The 25445-nt window shown below is 36.1% G+C and overlaps 1 protein-coding gene across 5 annotated transcripts in view; it reads right to left on the bottom strand.

Annotated features, from left to right (window-relative positions):
• Window positions 1–25445, bottom strand: part of CTNNA3 (catenin alpha 3) — a 1887341-nt gene that overhangs the window by 205456 nt on the left and 1656440 nt on the right. For all 5 annotated transcript variants that reach the window (XM_078345825.1, XM_035266221.3, XM_078345826.1 and 2 more), the window contains one exon: window positions 13451–13543. In XM_078345825.1, the coding sequence (XP_078201951.1) occupies window positions 13451–13543 (93 nt within the window). The remainder of the gene's footprint in view (window positions 1–13450; window positions 13544–25445) is intronic.

The raw sequence follows: 25445 nt of genomic DNA, 5'->3' as shown, positions 1-25445 counted from the left end.
TACCACAAACACCTCTAAACCTGTAAAGACAAAGAATCACCTGAATACTTTAGACTCAGAACATTTTTTTCCAAATGCCCATGGTCTGAGTAATTATCTACTAAAATACTATTTCTGAAATAAAGGAGTTACACTATTTATTCTGTAGCTACATAATAATTGGTTGGATTCAAATGCTATATCTGAAACAACCCCAATCCCCCAAATTTTCTGCACAGGTACCTTTTGCTAAAGCATGCATATGGTTTAAAACTATTTATTTATTGACTCAATAAATATTTATACCATAGTTACTAGGCAGGCACTGTTCTACATGTCGGGGAATACTTCATGGGAGAAAAAGAACATTAAAACTGTTGCCTTCACTAAATTTACTATCTAATAGGGAGACTAAACAAGCAAGCAAATATGTAATACATCAGAGAGTGAAGGTAAGTGTTATGGAGAAAATTTTTTAAAAAATGGAAAGAGGTTTTATGGGAGTTGGAAGTGGAGTCACAGTTTTAAGCTGGGTGGTTAGTAGTGGCATTACTAAAAAGGCATACTCAAAAGAACAAGTATGTCAGAAACGAGGAGATTTGTTGGGGGCTGAGGTTTGTAAGTTGAAGGAAACCAGACCTAAGGCCAATTCCTTGGGGAAAAAAAAAAGGTCACCAAGTAATACATAAAACTTCACTGTAAGTTTAGAAGGTTGTAAAATTATAATATAAAGCTATGTATGTGAGACAATTTCCAGTCTAGCTGACATCTTTGCTTGGTTTTCCAACTGGCTTTTAGTCTAGTCATAGTCAAAATTAATATCTGATCTTCAAACATCTCCAGACTGTTGAATTCAATCTCCTCCTTATCAGTGTAAATAGTAAGTCCATCTTCCCAGTTCTGAATCTAAAAACCTTGAGTTGTCACTGACTACTGTCCCTCTCATTCCCAATATCCAATCTTTTAGCAAATTTAGTTAGTTTTACTGTGCATATATGCACAGTCAACAACATTCAACCTCTTCATTTCTAAGATCCTGGTCTCTGTCCCCACCATTTCTCACTGTAATAATAGCAATGGTTTTTAACTTCCTGTTTTCTCCTATCCACTACTCAGACTATTTTCAATACAGCATTCAGAAAGACTCCTTGAAAATATGCCATATCATAATTATTCTGGCTTCAAAGCCCTCCAATGGCTTCCTATTCTACTCAAAGTAAAAGCCAATATTTTGTTTTATTTTTTTTAAATTTCTTCCCCTATTTCCCCCAACAGACTCCAGTGTGTAGTGCTCCCCTCCCTGTGTCCATGTGTTCTCTCTTTTTTTTTTTTTATGAAATAAGGATGAAAGTGGCACTTACCAACTCAGAAGAAGTAAAAGAAAGGCCTGGCTGGACTTGCTATCTAGGTTTAGTTTCTAGGAGCAGAGCCAAAGGCTGCTTGCCAGGTAGGAGATTTCTCTCAACTCATGTCAATCCTTGGTGCAATCAGCTCAAATGTCTTTATAGTCTTGGAAAGAGATTTATATTCTTTCCAATAAATAATTTGACAGGTATCTATTGCATAACATGTGTGTGTTGTACTGAAATAGGACAATTCCACCAGGGCAAAATTGAAAACATCCTAATTTGTGACTATTAAAACAGCATGCACCTTGGCTGCAAAAAATCACAGTTCTAGAGATGCTAAGAAAAGGCAAATGATAACAGAAATTTTAGGCAATTCCATTTGGCTATAGGGATATTCTTCAGAACCTGTGCAGTCATGTATATTTTCTCCGTGAAGTGAATTTCCAATTTATCTATTTGTCACAATTATTTTCAACACTTATTTTTTATTTTTCTATTTGTTGAAAGAATTTTTTTTCTTTTTTTTCTTAGAAAGGAAAGAAGAAAAGAAAGAGAAAAAAGGAGTGAAGGAGAGGAAGAAAGAGGAAGAAAAAAGGAGAAAGAACGGGAATATTGCTTTATTCTAAAAATGGGTATTAATAATGGCAGATCAATATTTTGTGTATTTAAGGTGGAGAATGTATATTTTCTGTATTTAAAATGGAGAGCTCTATAAATATTTATTGAGTTTACTTGTTCGGGATCTGAGTTCAAGTCCTGGTTGTCCTCATCAATTTTCTGTCTTGTTAAGTCTAAATCTCTTTATGGGTCTTATGTATCTGGGTGTTAGTGTCGTTAGCTCTTATTGTTGCATTGATCCTTTTACCACTATATCTTTGTTGCTTTGAAATCTATTTTATCAGATGTGAGAATTGCAACTCCTGCTTTTTATTTATTTATTTTTGCTCTCCATTTGGTTGGTAAGTCTTTCTCTATCCCTTTGTTTTGAGTCTTTGTGTATCTTTGGATGTGAAATGGGTCTGGATGCAGCATACCGTTAGGTTTTGGCTGTATCTTTTAATTGGGGGATTTAGTCGACTTAAATTTAGGGTTACTGCCATTTGATGTTAACTGGCTATTTTATCCATTCGTTGATGTAAATTCTTCTTTATGCTGATGCTCTTTACTTTTTGGTATATTTTTAGAAAGGCTAATACTGGTTGTTCCTTTCTATGTGTAATGCTTCTTTCAGAAGCTTTTGCAAAGCAGGCCTGTTGGTAATAAAATCTCTGAGTACTTGCTTGTTCATAAAAGCCAATATCTTATGATGATTCATACATCATACAAGACAAGGCATCCTTTTAGTTTCAGACTTTTATTATGGTTCACTTCTCTACCATTCACCTCCAAAAACATTTCCTCCTCAGAACTTCTCTCCTTGCTATTTCTTCCGCTATAAATGCCTCAATGAGTAGAAAACACTCTGTTTAAAGAATGGATGGAAGGCTAGGTTCACTAACTAGCAAGTGAGTCACATATATCACAATATACCACTGAAATTCATGCCTCGGTGGTCCTATAAATTACTAAAGATATAGAACTTTGGTTTTAGGTCAATGTTAGAAGATAGAAAACTTCCACTTATGAATGCCAATGTTCTACTCTGTAAATCAATCGAAGAGGAGATTTAGGTTTAAATTACATAGTTCCAATTGTTGCAAAAATATACTTGATGCCCATACCTTCTCTCACACTAAAATACACTACATCATTGGTGATAAGAAAATTTTGACAATGGAAAAACTAGATTAAGAAAAACTATAATAAAAAAGATATATTTTTAATTTTTAAAAATCATATACAAAGCAATTCAGATTAGTTACTGAACATTAATTTTTACACAGAACTTCCCAGTAACCAAAGCAGGATGAAAAATGTACATATTTTAATGAAGTTCCATTATCTGATAAGTGAGCAAATATGAAGGTATTTGGTAAAAATCTTTCCCAGTTGGAAATTTCAAGAAGCATTTATTAAAGTAACTCTTATATAAGAAGTTTGGGATACTATAATACACAGTGTTTTAAACTTTAATTTTCTCTGTCTAGATTTTTATACAGTGACTTATAAGATTAAAGAAATGACACTAAACTTAAGTAAAAAACATAAAGATCAAATTGCTCAAGTACACTACTTAACAATGGATAGAGATGGAGCCTACTGAACTTGACATGTACAAATCCAAAAGGAGTGAGTAAACTGTCCTTTAGACAGCTTTTCAGCAGAAGTTTAGTATTACTAAATCAATATGGGGTAAAGGGTAAAGAAAGCTTTATGAGAGTAAAGGGAATTGGGCTTATCTAAAAAAATACTTTAGAAATAAAGTAAAAAAAGACAAAAATAGACCATTCTGACATGGAAAAATCAGGAATATAGGCTCAGGGAAAATCCCAACTCTGTCAGAAGCACAAGGATCATTGTAGCAAATAAAAAGTTTTAGGATCTGTATCCCTTACATGGCTAGGAATAAGCAGGCACAGTAAAGGGCATTGGCAGACAAGCAGATCAATGAATATTTACACCAGCAGGTAATAAATTGAATATTTCAGAGTAGTGATCTAACAATTTATAGCAAGATTTATCTAGCACAGAGATTTACAACTGTTGGAAGAAAAAAAGATAAAGAAATAAATTCATGTAATAACCTAGACTCAATATATCAGGGACCTTGTGTGCTTTTGGGGCAAGATATCCTACAAAGTAAAGCCTCTCCTTATGTTCTTTCCTATATGGCATGATTCACATATGAATATTCTCTGTACGAAGTAGTGTCTTACGTTCTGCAAGTGTAATGCTCAAAGAAGACAACGTTCTAATGGATTTTCCTCCCTACTAAATTCTAAACCCTGCTCTAATGGACTTTAGAATTTAGTAGGGAGGAAAATCCATTATATAGGAAATTATACATGCACAATAAATATCAACATGTGAAAATCTCCACATGTAATGGATGATTGATAGAGTTGGGTATCAGAAAGGCTGGGCTAATCTGGAATCCTAATGATGAGAAAGGCATTTTCAAGCAGAGGGGAATATTCATGCCATCTTGGTCCCTCCTTTAGTTCGGGCACCGCATCTCTCTAAAGGAAGAGAGAGGGAGTTGTGGGAATTGTGTTTCCTGAGATATTGGAATGGTGTGAGGGTGAGCCTGATGCTTTACAAGACCTGAGATTTCTGCACAAAGAGGTAGCGTTGAAGAGAAAGTGGCAAAATATAATGCAAATGAGAGTAAACCCTGAAGTTCCTTTACAGAGGTCATTAGGAGATTGGATTGCATGCTGAGGGCAAGGGGTGACACTGAGACCTATAAGGGCTTTTATGTATGATGACAGATGACAGATTTTCACTTTGAAACTGTCATGTGAGCTTAAGTATGGACAATGGAAGTTTACAAAATTCATGGCAGGAGACAAGTTAGCAACATGTTGCAGAAATCTATGTGAGAAATGCCAGTGCCCACACTAAAGGAGGGACCAAGATAGCATGAATGTTCCCCTCTGCTTGAAAATACCTTTCTCCAAGTTGTAAAACTATCTCCTACTATAAAGAAAATGTTTATGAGAAACTATGGTTTCTTTAGGTAAAGCCAATCAGCAAACTTGATGGCCTATAATCCCTCTCGCCTCATCTCCGAAAAGAACTTTGTTTCAGCAGAGTTGAGCTACGAATGAGTTCTGGCATTTTTGTTCCAGTGCAAAAGGCTTGAATAAAGTCTTCCTCTTCTATTTAATTTTGGTGCAATTCTTCTTTGATAGTGATGATGGTGGAGGTTGTGAAAAAATGGACAAGTTCAGAAAATACTTAGAAGATAGTGAAACCAGAAAATGTTGTATGATTAACTATGGGAAGATTCAAAAACTATTCCTGAGTTGAGATTTGTGCCACTGAGTGTACAGAGATGCCGTAAGGAATAGAAGAGTTTGAATAGATTAGTAGATTAAGGTGGTGCATTTAGGTTTGGAAGCAGTGAGATCCACAAACGCCTGTGATTATTTCAAGGAGAGGAAATTTGTAGACCTCCCAATACATGTATTCAGAGGTAAGAAGACAGGATTGGGTCCGAATCCCATGCCTATATATGACATTTGAAATCTTGGGATTATCTGAGAATGTCTAAGAAAAGTATGAAGAACTGGAAGACTATAGGGCTTAGATCAGAACTCTAATAAACCCTAATGCTTAAAAATAGATAGAGGAACAGGAAACCATGAAAATATAAAAAGAATCACCCAGAAAGATAGGAGAGCAGAGTTACTGCCAAACATAAAATTCAAATGATAGAAACCAATGATGAGAAAATGTATCGCCTGCTGTGTTGCTGCTGATTAATGGAATTTTATGTAGATGTATCCAAACTGTTTTTTATAATAAGCCAAATTAGATCATGAAGATGGTAATGAGGTCATGCATCCCAGTATTCTGTAAGGTAACTTAGTATAAATTTGTGTTATTGAGAGTATAGTCTGATAATAATTATGGCCTATTAAAATGTTTTAAATTTTTAGAGTAAACCACTCATCCATGGAATTGATTTTTTATTTTCATAGCAAAGGCTATTCAGCTAATTGCATGTAAACAAGCAAAAATGAGACAGTTCTTCCCATCACCAACATAAAGTTTATATGGCTTTTTTTTACACTAAAAACCATCTCTAGTATTTTAAGATTTGATATGCAGTTTATCTTTTGATATTGACGTTTTGAGGTTGTGTCCAGTAACCTAGGCAACAGTTCTTATTTCTGTCCTAATTTATTTCTATTTATAGAGCTTATATAGATTCTACGGCCCCAGAGATCTTCTCTAAGGCAGAGCAGGTTGACAAATTATATGGTCTTAAATGAATATAATGTTAAGCATATGACAGATCCTAGTCATCAAGCAAAGACTGCACATTCCAATTTCTGTAATTTAGGGTCATCAGTATATATGATGAATAATGTATCTTTAAAAGGGTAGTGTAACTTGGTCACAGTGAAAAATGAAATGTCTACTGTTGAAATTATAATATTGAAATGTTTTGTTAATGTTATATTTATTCAATTCAATTCCAGCAATTAGAAATAGCAGCTTCAAACATCCTTACATAAAAATCTTGCCTGGTCTAATTCAGTGCTGTTAAATGAATTTCCTTTCTCGCCACTCACTTGCAAGACACTACAATCAAAGTTTAAGTTGTGTGAGACAGAACAAAACCTTAGAGGTAGTATTTAGCCCTTACTGGATTTCAAGCTGTCTAGGCGGAGGAAAGAATGACTGTAGACTATGTTCTTCTTGGACAAAAGCAAAGAAAGAAGAGATTATTTTAATAACTACTTGCACAATTGTCTCCAACATGCATCTAATAAATATCAGAATGAGATGTATTTTTTCTCGTTTCTCTTTTTAATCATTATGCATCTAGAAAAATTGAATTTTTTTTCTTTCTTTTTTTGAGACTGTCTCACTTTGTCATCCAGGCTGGAGTGCAGTGGGTGCAATCTCTGCCCACTGCTAACTCCACCTTCTAGGTTTAAGCAATCCTCTCACCTTAACCTCCACAGTAGCTGGCATTACGGGCATGCATTGCCATGCCCAGCTATTTTTTTGTATTTTTAGTAGAGATGGGATTTCATCATGTCGACCAGGCTTGGTCTTGAACTCCTATTGAACAACTGATCTCAAGTGATCCACCAACCTCAGCCTCCCAAAGTGCTGGGATTACAGGCATGAGCCACTGCACCCAGCAGAAAAATTAAAAATAGAAAAGTTTAATTCCTATATAACTTTATAAGAACTGAGAGAGACAGAAACTAATGGATTACCAAGCTACCAAAGTTCCACAAAGAAGAAAACTACCAGTGCAGAGCCAGGCATTTTAATAAATGAAGGAAATAAGAACTTGACAACTATACAGGGTCCATTTTTCTGTGTTATTGCATTAACTAGAGTTGCTTTTTTGGATATCTATTTCAGTTCTAGCTTGTTTATGTGAATATAGATTTATATAAACATGCTGGTAGCATTAAGAATCACATCAATGCTATCTTCCTTTTAACCTCTTAAAGCAGTTCTTGATCAGTCTCCTTCTTGAGGAAAAATGAACAATTTCAAAAGACTTCTGATAGTCAAGTGTCCAGGATGTCAAAAACACTTAGCACCATGAAACAGGAAACTGAGTAATCCCCTATCAGGAGACAGAGAAATTTGTATTTACAAGCTCCCTGAGCTAATCAATAAAAAGTCAAAACACATCAGGAGCACACAAAGATCTGCACTTTTCATGTGATTCATTTTTATGAAATTCATATTTATTATTTCCTATGTGCCAGAAACCAAACAAGAATTTTTGCATATCGAATTGAATCTTCAAGAATAGCTATAAAATAGATATTATTATCATCATTACAATTTTACAGGTAAGAAAACTGAAAGTTAGAAATGTAACTTTACAAAGGTCATGTGGATAGTAATCAGTGGAACTAAGATTTGAGTCCGAAGTCCATACTCTTTACTTATACATTATAGCATTTCTATAAAAGGCAAGTCACTTGCTTACCTATTCTATTCCCAAAAACTCTATTTCAATCAATTTTATTAAGAGTCTTTTTAAACCCACAGTTATTACCCAGGTAAGTTTGAGCAATGTTCAGCTGCCACCCTGCTACAATTAAAATAATTTCCTAAGTCTCTACTGTGACTGCTGCCCCTATTGCAGAAAATAAAACAGGAAAAACTTCTACAAACTAGAATTCCCATTTCATTGAAATATCTCAGAGGCCAATGTGATGAGAGAGTGACCAAGGAGCAACTGCCTTTGCTCTTCTGGATTCCGTGGCGGGAGCTAACTTTGGACCTCATCCTGCAAGTTCCCCTGCTATATGACTTGACTTGCCTCATATTATACTTCATCAAGGTGAAGTGACCCCCCAGTAGAGACTGTCAGGGTCTGGGCATTACCAGGTAGTTGCTGAATGGTAATCAACAAACAAATTTTGCTGTTGAGAAAAGATTGCAGGATGGGGACATGTAGAAATTTGCAAGGTTTAAAAACATCTGATTTTAAGGTTTATGGTCTTCAGTTTCACAAAGCATATTTCTAGTACAGCAATTTATAATATCAACTCTAATACTGGCTGTTGAAATAGTAGATCAATGATAATATTAAGGGACAATGAGACTCTATTCCAGTTAACAAGTCTGCTATACTGGAAAGAGAAAATGTTTCAGGCCAGAACACCTGAGATTTGGTCCCAGTCAACATGACTTGCATAAACTACTTAACTTTTCTTGAGTCTAATTTCCTAATTAGTAAAACCAAAAGGAAAAGATAACAAAAATAAGCTCCAGGGCTTTTTTAAAAAGTAGCTACCAAATTGGAAATGTTCTGTAAACTATAATGTGTTAAATAGTATCAGACAGTGCTCTGTTTAAATAGAAAATTTGATTTAGTCTGGATTTCATATAATATTTTAGGAAGCTTTTAGGACTTACAAAAATTTTATTAATAGGTTTAGAAATTTTATTATCTTAATGAAAGTCTGTCTTCTTGTCTCCTTTGAATTTGAGTTGAGTTTTCCAGAGAACAGATATCTATTTTATTCTGGCTGAAAGCATGAACAAAATAAACAACAAGCTCCGTGAAGAATGTTCTACGACCCGGTACCCAACTCAAGCTTCTGTGTCACTGCGATACGCCTGATCACTGGATATAACCATGTATTGGTCCAGTGAGTATTCATGTTTAATAATTAAGATAGTTACTGATTTCCACTGCTGTTTCCACTGCCACTTCATAAGGCACGCACTATTGGTCTTTTAATATTCTGTTCTCGTTGACCACAGACTCTAAATCATTATATGTTAGTTACAGACCATTACAATGCCTAGTGGTATTTGCCACTGGTGACAACAATAATAAATGATGTTGAGCCAAAGCTAGTAGAAATGAAATACAGAAAGTAAAATGATAATAAATAACTGTCACTCCATTACTACACAGCGCCTGGTTCTAGCACCTGTTCAAGCGGAGTCTGCATAATCCAAGAACTAAAAAGGCATTTACTCTTTAGTAACAGCAACAACAAAGAAAGGAATCCATTTCTTCATCTTGTGCTGTGACCCCCAATTCCACACTGAGAATGGCATGAGTGTTTAAAGAGTTCTCAACAGAATTTACTTCAATATCTTGTAGTGTTTTCTCAAAGTGAGAATGCTTGTGAAATGTACCAAAAGTTACACTCAGTCTAATGGATATGAAATTACAGCAATTCTGGCTAGAATGTGACAATAATTTCCCAGATGGATATGAGACTGAAGATACAAATATCATTTATAAGGAACATGGGACACACATACTAGTATAAAGAATATGGCACTCGGGAATATAAGATATCTGGTGGATACTGTAAAACCTATCTAAATATAATGTTAGTTCTTGTTGGGTGATTTGGGTGAGGACCAAATTTAAGCTTTCCCCATCCTTGGCCATCTGTTTCACAAACTTAACTTATGAGAGCAGAATCTGTGGTAATAAACTCAAAAGGCAGATATACTGTAAGGGGTGTTATTGGTATCAAATCATCTATAATACAAAATAAATTTAAAAGAAAATTTGTGTCTTTTAAATAAAAATAATCATTTATAATATAAAATTTGTGTCCTTTAAAATAAAATATAATCATCTATAACATAAAATAATTGCTCTTTAAAATTTAAAAGAAAATTTGTGTCTTCCACCTGTCAGCAACATTCTTTGCTCTGCCCCCTCTCTCATTCCATTAATTATATATCAGGTTTATTGCTATGGTGGCAGTCTATCTGTGTTTTATAGTAAAGGACTTATCCTAACTTTAGATCCTAAGTAAACTGACATGTGGCAATCACAGAAGGTGTGAGTCTGAAGACATAATCTTCTTACTAGACAAGTTACATAAATCTGAGCTTTAGTGATCTTAGTAGTAAAACTGGGATAATATTATTAATATAGCAAAGTTAATGTAAAATTTAAGTAAAATAGCATATATGAAGTGATTTTTTTATTGTTTTCTTCCAAAAAGCAGAGTCTGAGATTGAAAGGTAGTTTATTTTGGAAATAGATATTAGAAAACAGAACTGGAAGGGGAAGAATGAATCAGGAAAGAAAGGAGAGCCCGTCTAAAGATACAGATCAGCATGGCTACTGCTTGATCCTACTGGGGACCCTTTTAGGTTCTATGGAAAATTTATTTTCAAACTGTCCATGTTAGAAATGGAAGAGGGATATTGGTCAAGAGTTGCTCTATGTGGGGTTCACACCTTACATGAAGCTGTGTATGTATTATCATGACTGAGCAGTTATCAGGGGGATTTCACATAGTAGTTGCTAGGGAACCCCAATGCAGGGAGTGAATAAAATCCAAATTATTTGGGATTTATGCAGAGGAGATTTATAAGAGCAGAGAACGGCCAGGTTGAATATAATGTCGCTACCAGTGGATTTTGGGGTCAGTGATCTACCTTGTTACTAAACAGATAGTGAGGTTTTCACCCAGTGGCATTCTGAATGAACAGGATTGTCAGAGAGCTGTACACAGATGAACACTAATGCAAGATGAAAGCAGTTTCAGGGTAATGTCCACAACATTAGAAGCTGTAGCTTCATGAAAAATTCTTAAGATCCAGAACCATGGGGATCATCAATTTTGTAACCTATAATGGGCAGTCAGTCATCTAGCTAGACTGGCCTACATTTTGGACCAAGAACAAAAATATAAATGAAAATAATAGTATTAAGAAGTTTACCTTCTTATCATATAATGTGAACGTTTTTGAAACACTTCCATATGCATTATCTTATTTGAAGTTACCAGTGATGCTGTGAGAAACTATGGCACTATTCATCTCATTTTTCAAATGAATAAATTTGGTTTCCTAACCAATTCTTCATTGTCTACAATTGCTAAGTCAGAATAAAAACTGAGGTGTGTTTATCCTAATTCTAGCATTCTAAAAAGAGCCTTAATTTTAATAAAATTTCCTTTGGTCAATTACTTTGTAAGCTGACACCTACACTTCACCTTCAGTGTCATCAGCCAGAATCACTCACTCACCTCCCTGAAAGCATGAGCAAAGAGTACCTTTAGCAAAAATGTATTTCCAATTTCATTTTCATTCATAAGATCTGATCTCTACCAATGATGCCAACCAGATTTGAAGGAAACTAAATCCAGGTGCTGTGTGACTCCAGATAGCTTTCAACACAAATTGGCTACTAGAGGACTGACAAATAAACTGAATAATCTATAAGAAATGGAAACTCAAGAAAGTAGCATTTCCCAATATATTACCAAATACTATCTTTCTGGCTATGTAATAATGGTTTCTACTCAGAGAACAGCTTTTCTCCACTAAAATGAAATATTCCTATTACCAAAATTTGAGATAAATGATGTTTTTGACAAAACACATGTTTTATTTACTTGGCTAATAAATATTATTTCTAGGCAGTCTGAATTCTGAAAATGAGGAACTTTCCCAAATTTACCTTTTTCCATATTATGTTTCATTATATTTTCTGTATTATATAGTAAATGAGAAAATACTTAGCACTTGTAAAAACAAATATGTAAGTGCAAGATATTATTGTTAATAAAAAGATATAGTTATGCTCTAAGGAGATGCTTTTCTAACATTCATTTCACATATGTGAAAGTAGATGAACAGAAACAAAATATTTTTACATATGTTGTGGGACTTTAAAAAGGCAATCAAAAAGAATAATAGAAACCAAATCTGAGTCTCTGCATCTGTTTAAAATTAGATATTTTTCAGTGCATTCATCTTATTTTCCATTCTTAGGAAATAGAAATCCAAAGGATTATAGGTAAAATTTGGTAAAGCTTAAAGTTTGTTTTTCTTCAAATCAGTTTCCACAAGCCACAGAGTATAATAAAATATCAAAATATGTATGGAAATATCATTTTATTTAAGGAATATGCACTAACAGTATTTGTGACATGGAGTTGACCCAACAGGTCTTTGCTTGAAATGTTTCTGAGGATCCCATAACAATATATCTACCAAATAACACAGTGTGCTCCAGTCTTTCAATATAAGTGTTTCAACATCAGATAGGCCCATGAGAGACCAGGAAACAAAGGGAAAGGTTAGGAATTTGCTTCCATCTCCAAATTTTATGTCACTGAATTTAACTACGAATGACCATCATGGTAATCAAACTATTATTGCTGCACTGCTACTATGAATAATAGTAACTAACAGCTATTGAGAAGTGGCTATGAACTAAGCACTATATAAGTGCTCTGTTAGTTGACTCCATTAATTCTCACAGTAATCCTCATATGAAGGATACTATCAGTGTCTCTGCTTTATAAATGAGGGAACTGAGGTACAGAGAAGCTAACTGCCTTTCCCTAGTAAAACAGCAGAAAGAGATGGCAGATTCAGATACATTTCTGGGAAGCCTTAGAGACCGTGCTGTACTACATGGGTTTCTGACCCAAGGTTTGTAGTCTGGTCCATAGTTGCAAGCTGTAAGTGGCTAGGATGCCAAAATTTCACAGACACCCAGGCACTGGGTGGGACTAAAGTGAAGTACAGTATCTCAGAGTAATTCAGAAATTAGAATTAACATATCTGGAGTTGTGTGTTGGTGGTGTGTGTGTGTGTGTGTGTGTGTGTGTGTGTGTAGGAGCAGGCACAGGAAAAGTTATTGCAGGGAAAGAAAAGTAGATTATTGACTCAGATGAGTTTCCTTTTCCACTAGAATTTCAGAGTATATTTACCACTTCTTCATTCCTTTTTTCTACTCTAAGCAAACATGTACATATTTCACTTTTATATTCCCATGACTCCTATAAAGCTCAAAAGCAGTATGGAGTGATTCACTACATGACCTGAAATGGTCTTACTGTGAGCTCTCAAGATAGAGGAAAATAATTCCCCTCATGTGGTTTCCCTTAATGCTAAGGTTTTTTTCTATGTGTTTCACAGATCTGGCTTCAGATCCCTGAGTTGCCCCTGTTAGAGGCCGCCTAGATTGGCAAAGGGAGGGCACAGCCATTAATAACACAGGACATGGTTCTCCCACCAGGGAAGTGACATACCCTGTCAGTTTTCCCTTCTGTCTGAATACTGGTGTGACTGCGAACCTCGTGATCCTCTTCAAGGTCAGAAACATCCTCCAGTTCCTCTGGGGTCTGTAAAAAGAAAGCAAAACATTGCCAGAGGGAATGTAAAAGCATTTCTTCTTTGGAAAACATGGCAGTACCTTAAAAGGATAATCATAGAGTTACCATATGACACAGCAATTTCACTGCCAGTTATATATCCAAGAGAAACAAAGGCATATGTCCACACAAATATGTATCCACAAATGTTCACAGGATCATCAGTCATGATAGTTAAAAAATGGAAACCAAATGTGTACCTACTGATGAAAGGATAAACAAAACATTGTACATCTGTACAATGGAATATAATTTGGCTGTGAAAACGAGCAAAATACTGATACACACGGCAACACAGGTGAACACTGAAAACATCATCCTAAGTGAAGGGAGCCAGCCACAAAAGGCCACATATTCTATGATCCCATTTAAATGAAATGTCTACAACAGACAATAGCCATCATGCTTATCATACTTTATTACTTCATTGCTGTATTGGCAGCTAATTGTTGAACTGTCTATTTTGTGAAGCAAGGACATGTCTCCCTTGTCACTTCTGCAAATACAGGTCAAAGTACTTAAGAAGAATTAGCTTAGTATTTGTTTCAGTGTACAAGGTAACAAGTTAATTTTTTTTATATCAATAGCCTTGGGGATACAAGTGGGTTTTGGTAACACAGATGAATTGCATAGATGTGAAGTCTGAGATTTTAGGGGGCCCTTCATCCAAATAGTGTACACTGTACCCAATATGTAGTTTTTTTTATTCCTAATCTTCCTCCTACCCTCCCTGTTTCTGAGTCTTGCATATCCATTATTCCACTCTGTATGATTCCTTTGCTACAAAATCCTGGTGACAAACCCAGAAAACAAGATTTAGGTTTGACAGAAAACAACCAAAATGAAGTAGAAGATGTCCTTGGGTCTGTATCTTTCATGCACATGTGGCTGTTGAAGACTCGAAAGGGGCAGGGCCTGTCTCCTTAGACTAGCTCTGGTTTGTCTTCAATCTTGCTTTACACACAGACATTTTGTTTATATTCAGTGTTGCCAAGAGCCTTTCATCCCTTGGGAGCTCTCCAGAGATGAGAACATTTGATGATTAGTTCATATTATAGAGCAAAATTACCAATTTTCTATTCATTAATGGCTTCAGATTCTTTCTCATCTCGGAGATCTTTAACCAGCACTTTCTTTGTTCTCACACACTTGCACTGAGCAATACCCATCCCTTTCCAGAGAAACATTACGCATTTGTTTCAACCAGCTCCTCTCAGATATTAACATTTCCACCTCACCAAAGCCTTCAGTGTGCTATTTGTTATCTATATGTTGATCTCTTTGAATTCCTTCTTTGCTGCAACTACATGTAGCTATTATCTTAGGACAATTTATTCTTTCTTCGTCAGTATTAATAGCACGAGTTCATCACTATGTAATTTCTATACAATCACATACTTCATTATTAGTCACTTTGTGTATTCTTTTCACAGTATTCTTGAGAAAACATCTTTGCAATTTCCCTCCTTGATATATCACAAGGCCGTATGACATCTGAAAAAAAACCAGTTATTCAAATTCTCTTTCTTATGCCCTGTTGTTTTGCAACTGAAGGCTGTCTGGTGTTCCTGCTGTGACGTTTCTTATAAATGTCTGTTGTTTATTACTTGGGTTGTATCCTATCATGCAACAACACACAACTTCATCATCCACTCTAACCGTTTATTCAACCTCAAAATAGAGAACAAACTAAGAACAACTGCTGCTATCAGAAGTCACAAGTGCCATTTTTGTTGGTGATGCTGTGGAAGAGATAAGCCTACCGTTTACGCCCACATGCTTCTGTGCTTTTCTTTGTGTTTAACGTGGGACTAATAGTTTTCTTGGAAAGCTACAAACACTGACCTCTTCTTTTCATGAACAAAATCAGTGGGGGAGTGTTCAAAACACTTGCTGGCAGCGAGTGTTCTGCCTTACATTTGGTAGGCAGGTAGGGTGTTGGACAGTATTGTGAAAATAAATAGTTAAACACATAATGCTACAGTTTAAGTGGAAACTAAGAAAAAGATAGGAGTACTATAATAATTTTGAAGGCAACACATTAACTCCTTTAGCACTAAAGACAAATAGTAGAAACAGTAAATATTAAGAAACGGAGAAGAGGGATGACAGGCTACCCTAGATCATACATTCTTAAATAGTCTGCTTCTACCTGTCTGGTAAACATCTGGAAGGTAGGTGCGTGTGTGTGTTTGTGTGTGTGTGTGTGTGTGTGTGTGCATGTGTGTTTAATCAATTTTCTTTCTGTGAGAGGAAGGATTAACTATTTTAGAGGCATTATAAGGCCTTAGGAAGGGCCCTATAATGTTGAGTAACACAGACTTGAATTTGAGTTCTGGTCCTCTAATGAGTGATTATGGGACCTTGGGCAATATGTGTACTCTTTTAAAGTTTGGTTCCCTCAGAATAAAATTTGGGTAATACCTAATCCCAAAGGTTGTTGTGAGGCTCAGTTTTACTAAAATGCTTTGAGTAAAAGCTTAGTCCACAAACATAGCAGGGTTGAAGCAAAAGTTTGTTTGTAACTTTTCCTCCTTTCTCCACTATCCTACACCTCATCCCAATATATCCCTTTATATTTTTTGTTAAACGTTTATGTAAATTTATCCAAATTTTAATCATCTTTATTCCAAATTTAATAATTTTAATCCATTTTAAATTTATTTTTGAACTTCAAGTATGGATAAGCTATCAAATGTTTCTGTACTTTAGATTCTATACAGACATTATTTTGGATTGACTTGGTATTTTTACTAGCTGCCTCCAGTTACAGTCACCTGAGTTTGACTATATAATGTCACTGCGCTAAACAGGCTTTAATAGAATTCCCCATGCACTGCTTCCTTCTAAACACCATGTAAGAGATCTCTTTTATTGGATTTTAATCATGTCTAAGAGTGAAATTATCTCTCAAGCTGGCCTCAGCCAAGATTCATTGTAGCATGGATTCTCAGGGATGGTGGAAATAGTTTGTATTCTTTCAGTTGGGCTGTCTCTAAACCCGACCAAGATGAAGACAGCCCATTTTTTCAGAAAAAGTGTTAATCAATGCAGACATTAATGTTACTTCTCATATAAGAATTGTGGAGATATATTTCTTATTTTCCTGTTTTAAGTCTGGCTTATTAAGGAGTCTTCCTTAGGCAGCCCAGAAGCAATGTGGAATAGACTTAGTTTCTTCACCTATAAAATAGCACAAATACTACCTAATATTTAGGGTTATTGTAAAGATAAAACAAGATGATGGACAAGAACATTATTATTCTTCAGTGGCTACAAAATACTAAATTATTAATATTGTTTATGATTATTATAGATTACCATTACTGTTGTTATCTCACTTGATTCATGCCTAAGAATTAGGCATGATTAACACTTTTTCTGAAAAAATGGGCTGTCTTCATCTTGGTCGGGTTTAGAGACAGCCCAACTGAAAGAATACAAACTATTTCCACCATCCCTGAGAATCCATGCTAGAATGAATCTTGGCTGAGGCCAGCTTGAGAGATAATTTCACTCTTATACATGATTAAAAAAAAGAGGTCAAAACAAGTATAGAAGTGTTTGAAGTCGAAAACATTCAGCCTGAGGTGTTTACATAGAAGCCAGGGCAGCAATGACATAGTAGTAATACATTAAGACTTCAGGGTTACAATAAATTTCGTGTGTGTGTGTGTGTGTGTGTGTGTGTGTGTGTGTGTATCCTTTCTCCCATAAGGTATTCAATGATTTTTATAAACATTATCACATTAATTCTTTCAGCATTACGAATAAAACAGGTGGCATCATTGCAACAAAAAATTAACTTACACAGACTTTCCAAATATTTCATATTAAAATACAAAAATGAAATTTGTGGTTGCTAAATTTCAAAGAAGAAAGTAAAAAAAACACAGGAAGAAAACCAAAAGAATTACAAATACTCTGAAAAACAGGAGTCATGCTTGGCTTCTTCTCAGAATCATATTTGAATTCCAAATCATATACATGATGTATTATAAACATAATTCACTGGCTAGCTTTCGCTGACTTATTAAAATCAAATAATCAACATAGCAATGTTATGAGTGATCTCACACACAGAGAAGCTCTTTGGAAACAGGGTATAAATGTCCATCCCAAGCAGGAGGCTAACGTCACATGTTCAGTGATTTTATTCCAGCTGAGGTGGTAACATAGGACGATTTTGCAATGTCAAAATGGAGAGTTCAGAATTAAAATACAATTAAAAATAAAAACAAATCTATCAATGACACAAAGTCAAGTTAGAGAAAATTAAGACATGTCCCTTGTTGAACACACACACACTCACAAACACATACTAAAGTTCCTGTCTCACACCTTTGACCATGAAACTGGCACTCTATGTTCTAAATGTTCGAGAAACCAGTGGCATTTCTGTTACACTGACCCCTTTTGTACTCCTCAATCATGTTCCACTTGTCAGCACTTTCCACTTAATGCTCTATGTGTCTTTCTATTTGCCCCTTTCTTGCATACTGAATCCTTCTCAGAATGGGAGCTCAGATGCTGTCTAGTCAGAGAAGTCTCCCCTGGCCAGTCTAACTAAAGTTAATGCTTTTCCCCATTTCATCTATTTCTTATATTAGTCTGTATATTTTCTTCAGGTCTCTTTTCACAATTTTAAGCTAAAATTATATTTTTTCTTCATTTTTTCCTTTTTATTTTGGCAGTTGGGATATATTTTTGGTCTTGCCCCTAACAGAACTTAATTTCCATGAAAATAGGGATATCGTTTGTCTTGTTTTCCACTCTAACATGTGGGACAGACTGCCTCCACAAGCTGCTCCCTGATCCTTGTATATTCAAAAAGACACCTCATACAGGAGAGCTCTGACTGACATCTGGCAGGTACCTTTCTGGGAAGAAGCTACCAGAAGAAGGAACAGGCAGCAATCCTTGCTGTTCTGCAGCCCCCTCAGGTGATTCCCAGGCAAGCAGGGTCAGGAGTGGACCTCCAGCAGTCCTGGAGCAAAGAGGCCTGACTGTTAGAAGGAAAACTAACAAACAGAAACAAATAGCTTTGACATCAACTGAAAGGACATCCACTCAGGGACCATATCCAGAAGTCACCAACTTCAAAGACCAAAGGTAGACAAATCCACGAGATGGGAAGAAACCAGTGCAAAAATGATGAAATCACCTAAAACCAGAATGCCTCTCCTCTTCCAAGGGATCAAAACTCCTCACCAGTAAGGGAACAAAACTAGATGGAGCATGAGTTTGATGAACTGACAGAAACAGGCTTCAGAAGGTGGTAATAACAAACTTCTCAGAGCTAAAAGAACATGTTCTAACCCAATGCAAAGAAACTAAGAACTTTGAAAAAAGTTTAGAAAAAATGCTAAATACAATAACTAGCTTAGAGAAGAACATAAATACTTGATAGAACTGAAAAACACAGCATGAGAACTTCATGAAGCATATACAAGTTTCAATAGTCAAATCAATTAAGCAGAAGAAAGAATATAAGAGATTGAAGATCAACTCAGTGAAATAAAGTGAGAAGGCAAGACTAGAGAAACAGATGTGAGAAGAAATGAACAAAACCTCCAAGAAATATGGGATTATGTGAAAAGACTGAGTCTATGTTTGATCAGTGTACCTAAATGTGACAGGGAGAATGTAACCAAGTTGGAAAAGACTCTTCTGGATATTATCCAGGAGAACTTCCCCAACCTAGCAAGGCAGGCTAACATTCAAACCCAGGAAATGAGAACACCACAAAGATATTCCTCAAGAAGAGTAACCCCAAGGCGCATAATTATCAGATTCACCAGGGCTGAGATGAAGGAAAAAATGCTAAGGGCAGCCAGAGAGAAAGGTTGGATTATTCACAAAGGGAAGCCCATCAGACTCACAGCGGATCTCTTGGCAGAAACCCTACATGCCAGAAGAGAGTAGGGTCCAATATTCAACATCCTTAAAGAAAAGCACTTTCAACCTAGAATTTCATATCCAGCCAAACTAAGCTTCATAAGTGAAGTAGAAATAAAATCCTTTACAGACAAGCAATTGCTGAGAGATTTTGTCACCACCAGGCCTGCCTTAGAAGAGCTCCTGCAGGAAGCATTAACAATGGAAAGGAATAACCAGTAAAAGCCACTGCAAAAACATACCAAATGGTACAAAACATTGACACAAATAAGAAATTACATCAACTAACAGGCAAAACAACCAGCTAGTATCAAAATGGCAAAATCAAATCCACATATAACAATATTAACCATAAATGTAAACAGGCTAAATGCCCCAACCAAAAGACACCAGACTGGCAAATTGGATAAAAAGTCATGACTCAGTGGTGTGCTGTATTCAGGAGACCCATTTCATATACAAAGACACATAGACTCAAAATAAAGAGATGGAGGAATATTTACCAAGCAAATGGAGAGCAAAAAAAAAGCAGGGGTTGCAATCCTGGTCTCTGATAAAATGGACTTTAAACCAACAAAGATCAAAAGAGACAAAGAGAGCATTACATAATGGTAAAAGGATCTATGCAATAAAAAGAGCTAACTATCCTAAATATGTACCCAATACAGGAGCACCCAGATGCATAAGGCAAGTTCTTAATGACCTACAAAGAAACTTAGACTCCCACACAATAATAGTGGGAGACTTTTAGACTCCACTGTCAATATTAAACAGATCAACAAGACAGATAATTAACAAGAATATCCAGGACTTGAACTTAGATCTGGACCAAGTGAATCCAAAGAACTCTCCACCCAAATCCACAGAATATACATTCTTCTCAGCACCACATCACATTACTCTAAAATAGACCACATAATTGGAAGTAAATCACTCCTCAGCATATGCAAAAGAATGTAAATCATAACAACCAGTCTCTCAGACCACAGGGCAATCAAATTGGAACTCAGGATTTAAAAACTCACTCAACGCCGGGCGCGGTGGCTCAAGCCTGTAATCCCAGCACTTTGGGAGGCCGAGGCGGGTGGATCACGAGGTCAGCAGATCGGGACCATCCTGGTCAACATGGTGAAACCCCGTCTCTACTAAAAATACAAAAAATTAGCTGGGCACGGTGGTGTGTGCCTGTAATCCCAGCTACTCGGGAGGCTGAGGCAGGAGAATTGCCTGAACCCAGGAGGCAGAGGTCGCGGTGAGCCGAGATTGCGCCATTGCACTCCAGCCTGGGTAACAAGAGCGAAACTCCGTCTCAAAAAAAAAAAAAAAAAAAAAAAACTCACTCAAAACCCTACAATTGCATGGAAACTGAACAACGTGCACCTGAATGACTACAGGATAAATAATGAAATGAAGGCAGAAATAAAGATGTTCTTTGAAACCAATGAGAACAAAGACACAACATACTACAATCTCTGAGATACATTTAAAGCAGTGTCTAGAGGGAAATTTATAGCACTAAATGCTCACACAAGAAGTGAGGAAAGATCTCAAATTGATACCCTATTGTCACAATTAAAATAACTAGAGGAGCAAGATCAAACAACTTCAAAAGCTAGCAGAAGACAAGAAATAACTAAGATCAGAGCAGAACTAAGGAGATAGAGATACAAAAACCCTTAAAAAAAATCAATAAATCCAGAAGCTGGGTTTTTGAAAAGATCAACAAAATAAATAGACCACTAGCCAGACTAATAAAAAAGAAAAGAGAGAAGAATTGAATAGATGCAATAAAAAATGATAAAGGGGGTATCACCACTGATTCCACAGAAATACAAACTACAATCAGAGAGTGCTACAAACAACTCTATTCATATAAACTAGTAAATCTAGAACAAATGTATAAATTGCTGGACTCTTACACCATCCCCAGACTAAACCAGGAAGATGTTGAATCCCTGAATAGATCAATAACAAGGTCTGAAGTTGAGGCAACAACTAATAGCCTACCAACCAAAAAAGTCCAAGTCCAAAGGGGTTCATAGTCACATTCTACCAGACATACAAAGAGAAGCTGTTACCATTCCTTCTGAAACCATTCCAAACAATATAAAAAGAGGGAATCCCCCCTAACTCATTTTATGAGAACATCTTCATCCTGCTATCAAAACCTGGCAGAGACACAACTATTTCAGGCCAATATCCATGATGAACATCAACACAAAAGTCTTCAATAAAACACTGGCAAACTGAATGCAACAGCACATCAAAAAACTTATTCATCATGATCAAGTAGGCTTCATCCCAGGGATGCAAGTCTGGTTCAACATATGCAAATCTATTAACTTAATCCATCACATAAACAGAACCAAAGACAAAAACTACAAGATTATCTCAATAGATGCAGAGAGGGCCTTTGACACAATTCAACAGCGCTTTATGCTAAAAAACAACAACAACAACAACAACAATAACAACAACAAAAAACCTCTCAATAAACTAGGTATCGATGGAATGTATCTCAAAATAATAAAAGCTGTTTATGAAAAACCCAAAGCCAATATCATACTGAATGGGCAAAAACTGAAAGCACTGCCTTTGAAAACTGGCACTAGACAAGGGTGCCCTCTCACCATTCCTATTCAACATAGTATTAGAAGTTCTAGTGAGAACAATCAGGCAAGAAAAAGAAATAAAGGGTATTCAATGAGGAAAAGAGGAAGTCAGATTGTCTCTACTTGCAGATGACACATGCTTATTTAGAAGACCCTATTGTCTCAGCCCAAAATCTCCTTAAGATGATAAGCAACTTCAGCAAAGTCTCAGGATACAAAATCAATGTGCAAAAATCACAGGCATTCCTATACACCAATAACAGACAGAGAGCCAAATCGTGAGCGAACTCCCATTCACAATTGCTACAAAGAGAATAAAATACCTAGGAATACAACCAACAAAGGATGTGAAGGACTTCTTCAAGGAGAACTACAAACCACTGCTCAAGGCAATAAGGGAGGACACAAACAGATGGAAAAACATTCCACTCATGGTGAGGAAGAATGAATTTGTGAAAATGGCCATACTGCCCAAAGTAATTTGTAGATTCAGTGATATCCCCATCAAGTTATCATTGACCTTCTTCACAGAACTGGAAAAAAAAAACACTTTAAACATCATATAGAACCACAAAGGACCCCACATAACCAAGACAATCCTAAGCAAAAAGAACAAAGTTGGAGGCATCATGCTACCTGACTTCAAACTATACTACAAGGCTACAGTAATGAAAACAGTATGGTACTGGTACCAAAACAGAGATATAGACCAATGGAACAGAACAGAGGCATAGGAAGTAATGCCACACATCTAAAGCCATCTGATCTTTGACGAACCTAACAAAAACAATGAGTAAGAATTCCCTGTGTAATAAATGATGTTGGGAAAACTGGTTAGCCATGTGCATAAAGCTGAAACTGGAGCCCTTCCTTACACCTTATACAAAAATTAACTCCAGATGGATTAAGGATTTAAACATAAGACCTAACACCATAAAAACCCTAGAAGAAAACCTAGGCAAAACCATTTAGGACATAGGCATAGGCAAAGACTTCATCACTAAAACACCAAAAGCATTGGCAACAAAAGCCAAAATAGACAAATGGGATCCAATTAAACTCCAGAGCTTCTGCACAGCAAAAGAAACAATCATTAGAGTGAACCAGCAACCAACAGGATGAGAAAAAAATTTTGCAAGCTATGCATCTGACAAAGGGCTAATATCCAGAATCTACAAAGAACTAAAACAAATTTACAAGAAAAAAGCAAACAACCCCTTCATGAAGTGGGTAAAGGAGATGAACAGAAACTTTTCAAAAGAAGAAATTTACACAGTCAACAAACATAGAAAAAATAATGCTCATCGTGACTGGTCATTAGAGAAATGCAAATTAAAAACCACATTGAGATACCATCTCATGCCAGTTAAAATGGCGATCATTAAAAAATCAGGGGACAACAAATGCTGGAGAGGATGTGGAGAAATAGGAACACTTTTACACTGTTGGTGAGAGCATAAATTAGTTCAAGCATTGTTGAAGACAGTGGCAACTCCTCAAGGATCCAGAACTAGAAATATCATTCGACCCAGCAATCCCATTACTGGATATATATCCAAAGGATTATAAATTGTTCCATTATAAAGACACATGTATAAATATGTTTATTGTGGCACTATTTACAATAGCAAAGACTTGGAACCAACCTAAATGCCCATCAATGATAGACTGGATAAATAAAATGTAGCACATATACACCATGGAATACTATGTAGCCATAAAAAAGGATGAGTTCATGTCCTTTGTAGGGACATAGATGAAGCTGGAAACCATCATTCTCTGCAAACTGACACAAGAACAGAAAACCAAACACCACATGTTCTCACTCATAAGTGGGTGTTGAACAATGAGAACACATGGACACAGGAAAGGGAACATCACACATTGGGGTCTGTTGGGGGATATAGGGCTAGAGGAAGGATAGCAGGGGTGGGGAGACTGGGGAGGGATACAATTAGGAGAAATACCTAATGTAGGTGATGGGGGGATGTAGGCAGCAAACCACCATGGCATGTGTATACCTTATGTAACAATCCTGCAAGATCTGTACATGTACCCCAGAATTTAATGTATAATTTTAAAAAATCTTGAAAAGGTAAACAGCCTAATGCCTATCAATATGGCAAAATAGCTAAAGTAACATACCTATCTATTAAAAAAATGAAATCAGTATGTCTAATAGATATCTGCACTTCCATGTTTACAATAGCTAAGAGATGGAAGCAACCTAGGGGTCTATCATTGAATGAATGAATGAAGAAAGAAAATGTAAGCGCTCTCTCTCTTCTCTCTCTCTCTCTCTCTCTCTTCTCAACACACACACACACACACACACACACACACAAACTTACACACAAAGTGAAATATTATTCAGCCTTAAAAAAGAAATTTCTATCATTTGTTTGCCATCTTAATATCAGAATTTAACAAGCTGCTTTCATTCTGCTGACCTTGTGTTTTGTCTTTTATTCATAATGAGAAAATTATCTAAAGATATCTAGTGCTAGTCTATACTTGCTTGACTATATAATCAAGTCAAGTTAACTCACTAACATACTTGGTTGTCTTACATATACGGTTGTGTTACTTAACAATCAGGATACATCCTGAAGAATGTTTCATTATATGAATTTGTCAGCATACAAATAGCATAGAGTGTACTTAAACCTAGATGTTATAACCTACTACACACCTAGGCTACCTGGTATAACCTATTGTTCCTAGGCTACAAACCTGTTTACTATAGGCAATTGTAACCCAGTGGTAAATATTTGTGTTATCTGAACATATTTAAACATAGAAATGGTAAGGTGCTGTGTCATGACCTTAAAATGGCTATGGCATCTAATATGGCTTGGATTTGCATTTCTGACCAAATCTCATGTCAAATTGTAATCCTCAGTGTTGAGGGAGGGACCTGGTGGGAGGTGATTGGATCATAGGGGCAGATTTCATTTTTGCTGTTCTTGTAATAGTGAGTGAGTTTTCAGGAGATCTATTTAAAAGTGTGTAGCACCTTGGCCTTGGCTCTTTCTTCCTCCACCTCCTGTCATGTCGATGTGGCTGCTTCCCCTTCACCTTCTGCCATGATTCTAAGTTTCCTGAGGCCCCTACAGCCATAGTTCCTGTACAGCCTGTGGAACTGTGAGCCAATTACACCTCTTTTATTTATAAATTACCCAGTCTCAGGTATAGCAACATGAGAATGAATAATACAATGTCATTAGGTGATAGGAATTTTTCAGCCCCATTATAATCTTCTTATGGCACCACTGTCCTATATTTAGTCCATCATTGAATGAAACACTGTCATGGGCACGACTATATGAAGACACGAACTATTATGCTAGATACTGGGAATC

The sequence above is a fragment of the Callithrix jacchus genome, chromosome 12 (genome assembly GCF_049354715.1).
Source record: "Callithrix jacchus isolate 240 chromosome 12, calJac240_pri, whole genome shotgun sequence".
Taxonomy (NCBI): domain Eukaryota; kingdom Metazoa; phylum Chordata; class Mammalia; order Primates; family Cebidae; genus Callithrix; species Callithrix jacchus.
The sequence above is the reverse complement of the archived record's forward strand: the minus strand, read 5'-3'. Positions and strand labels throughout refer to the sequence as shown.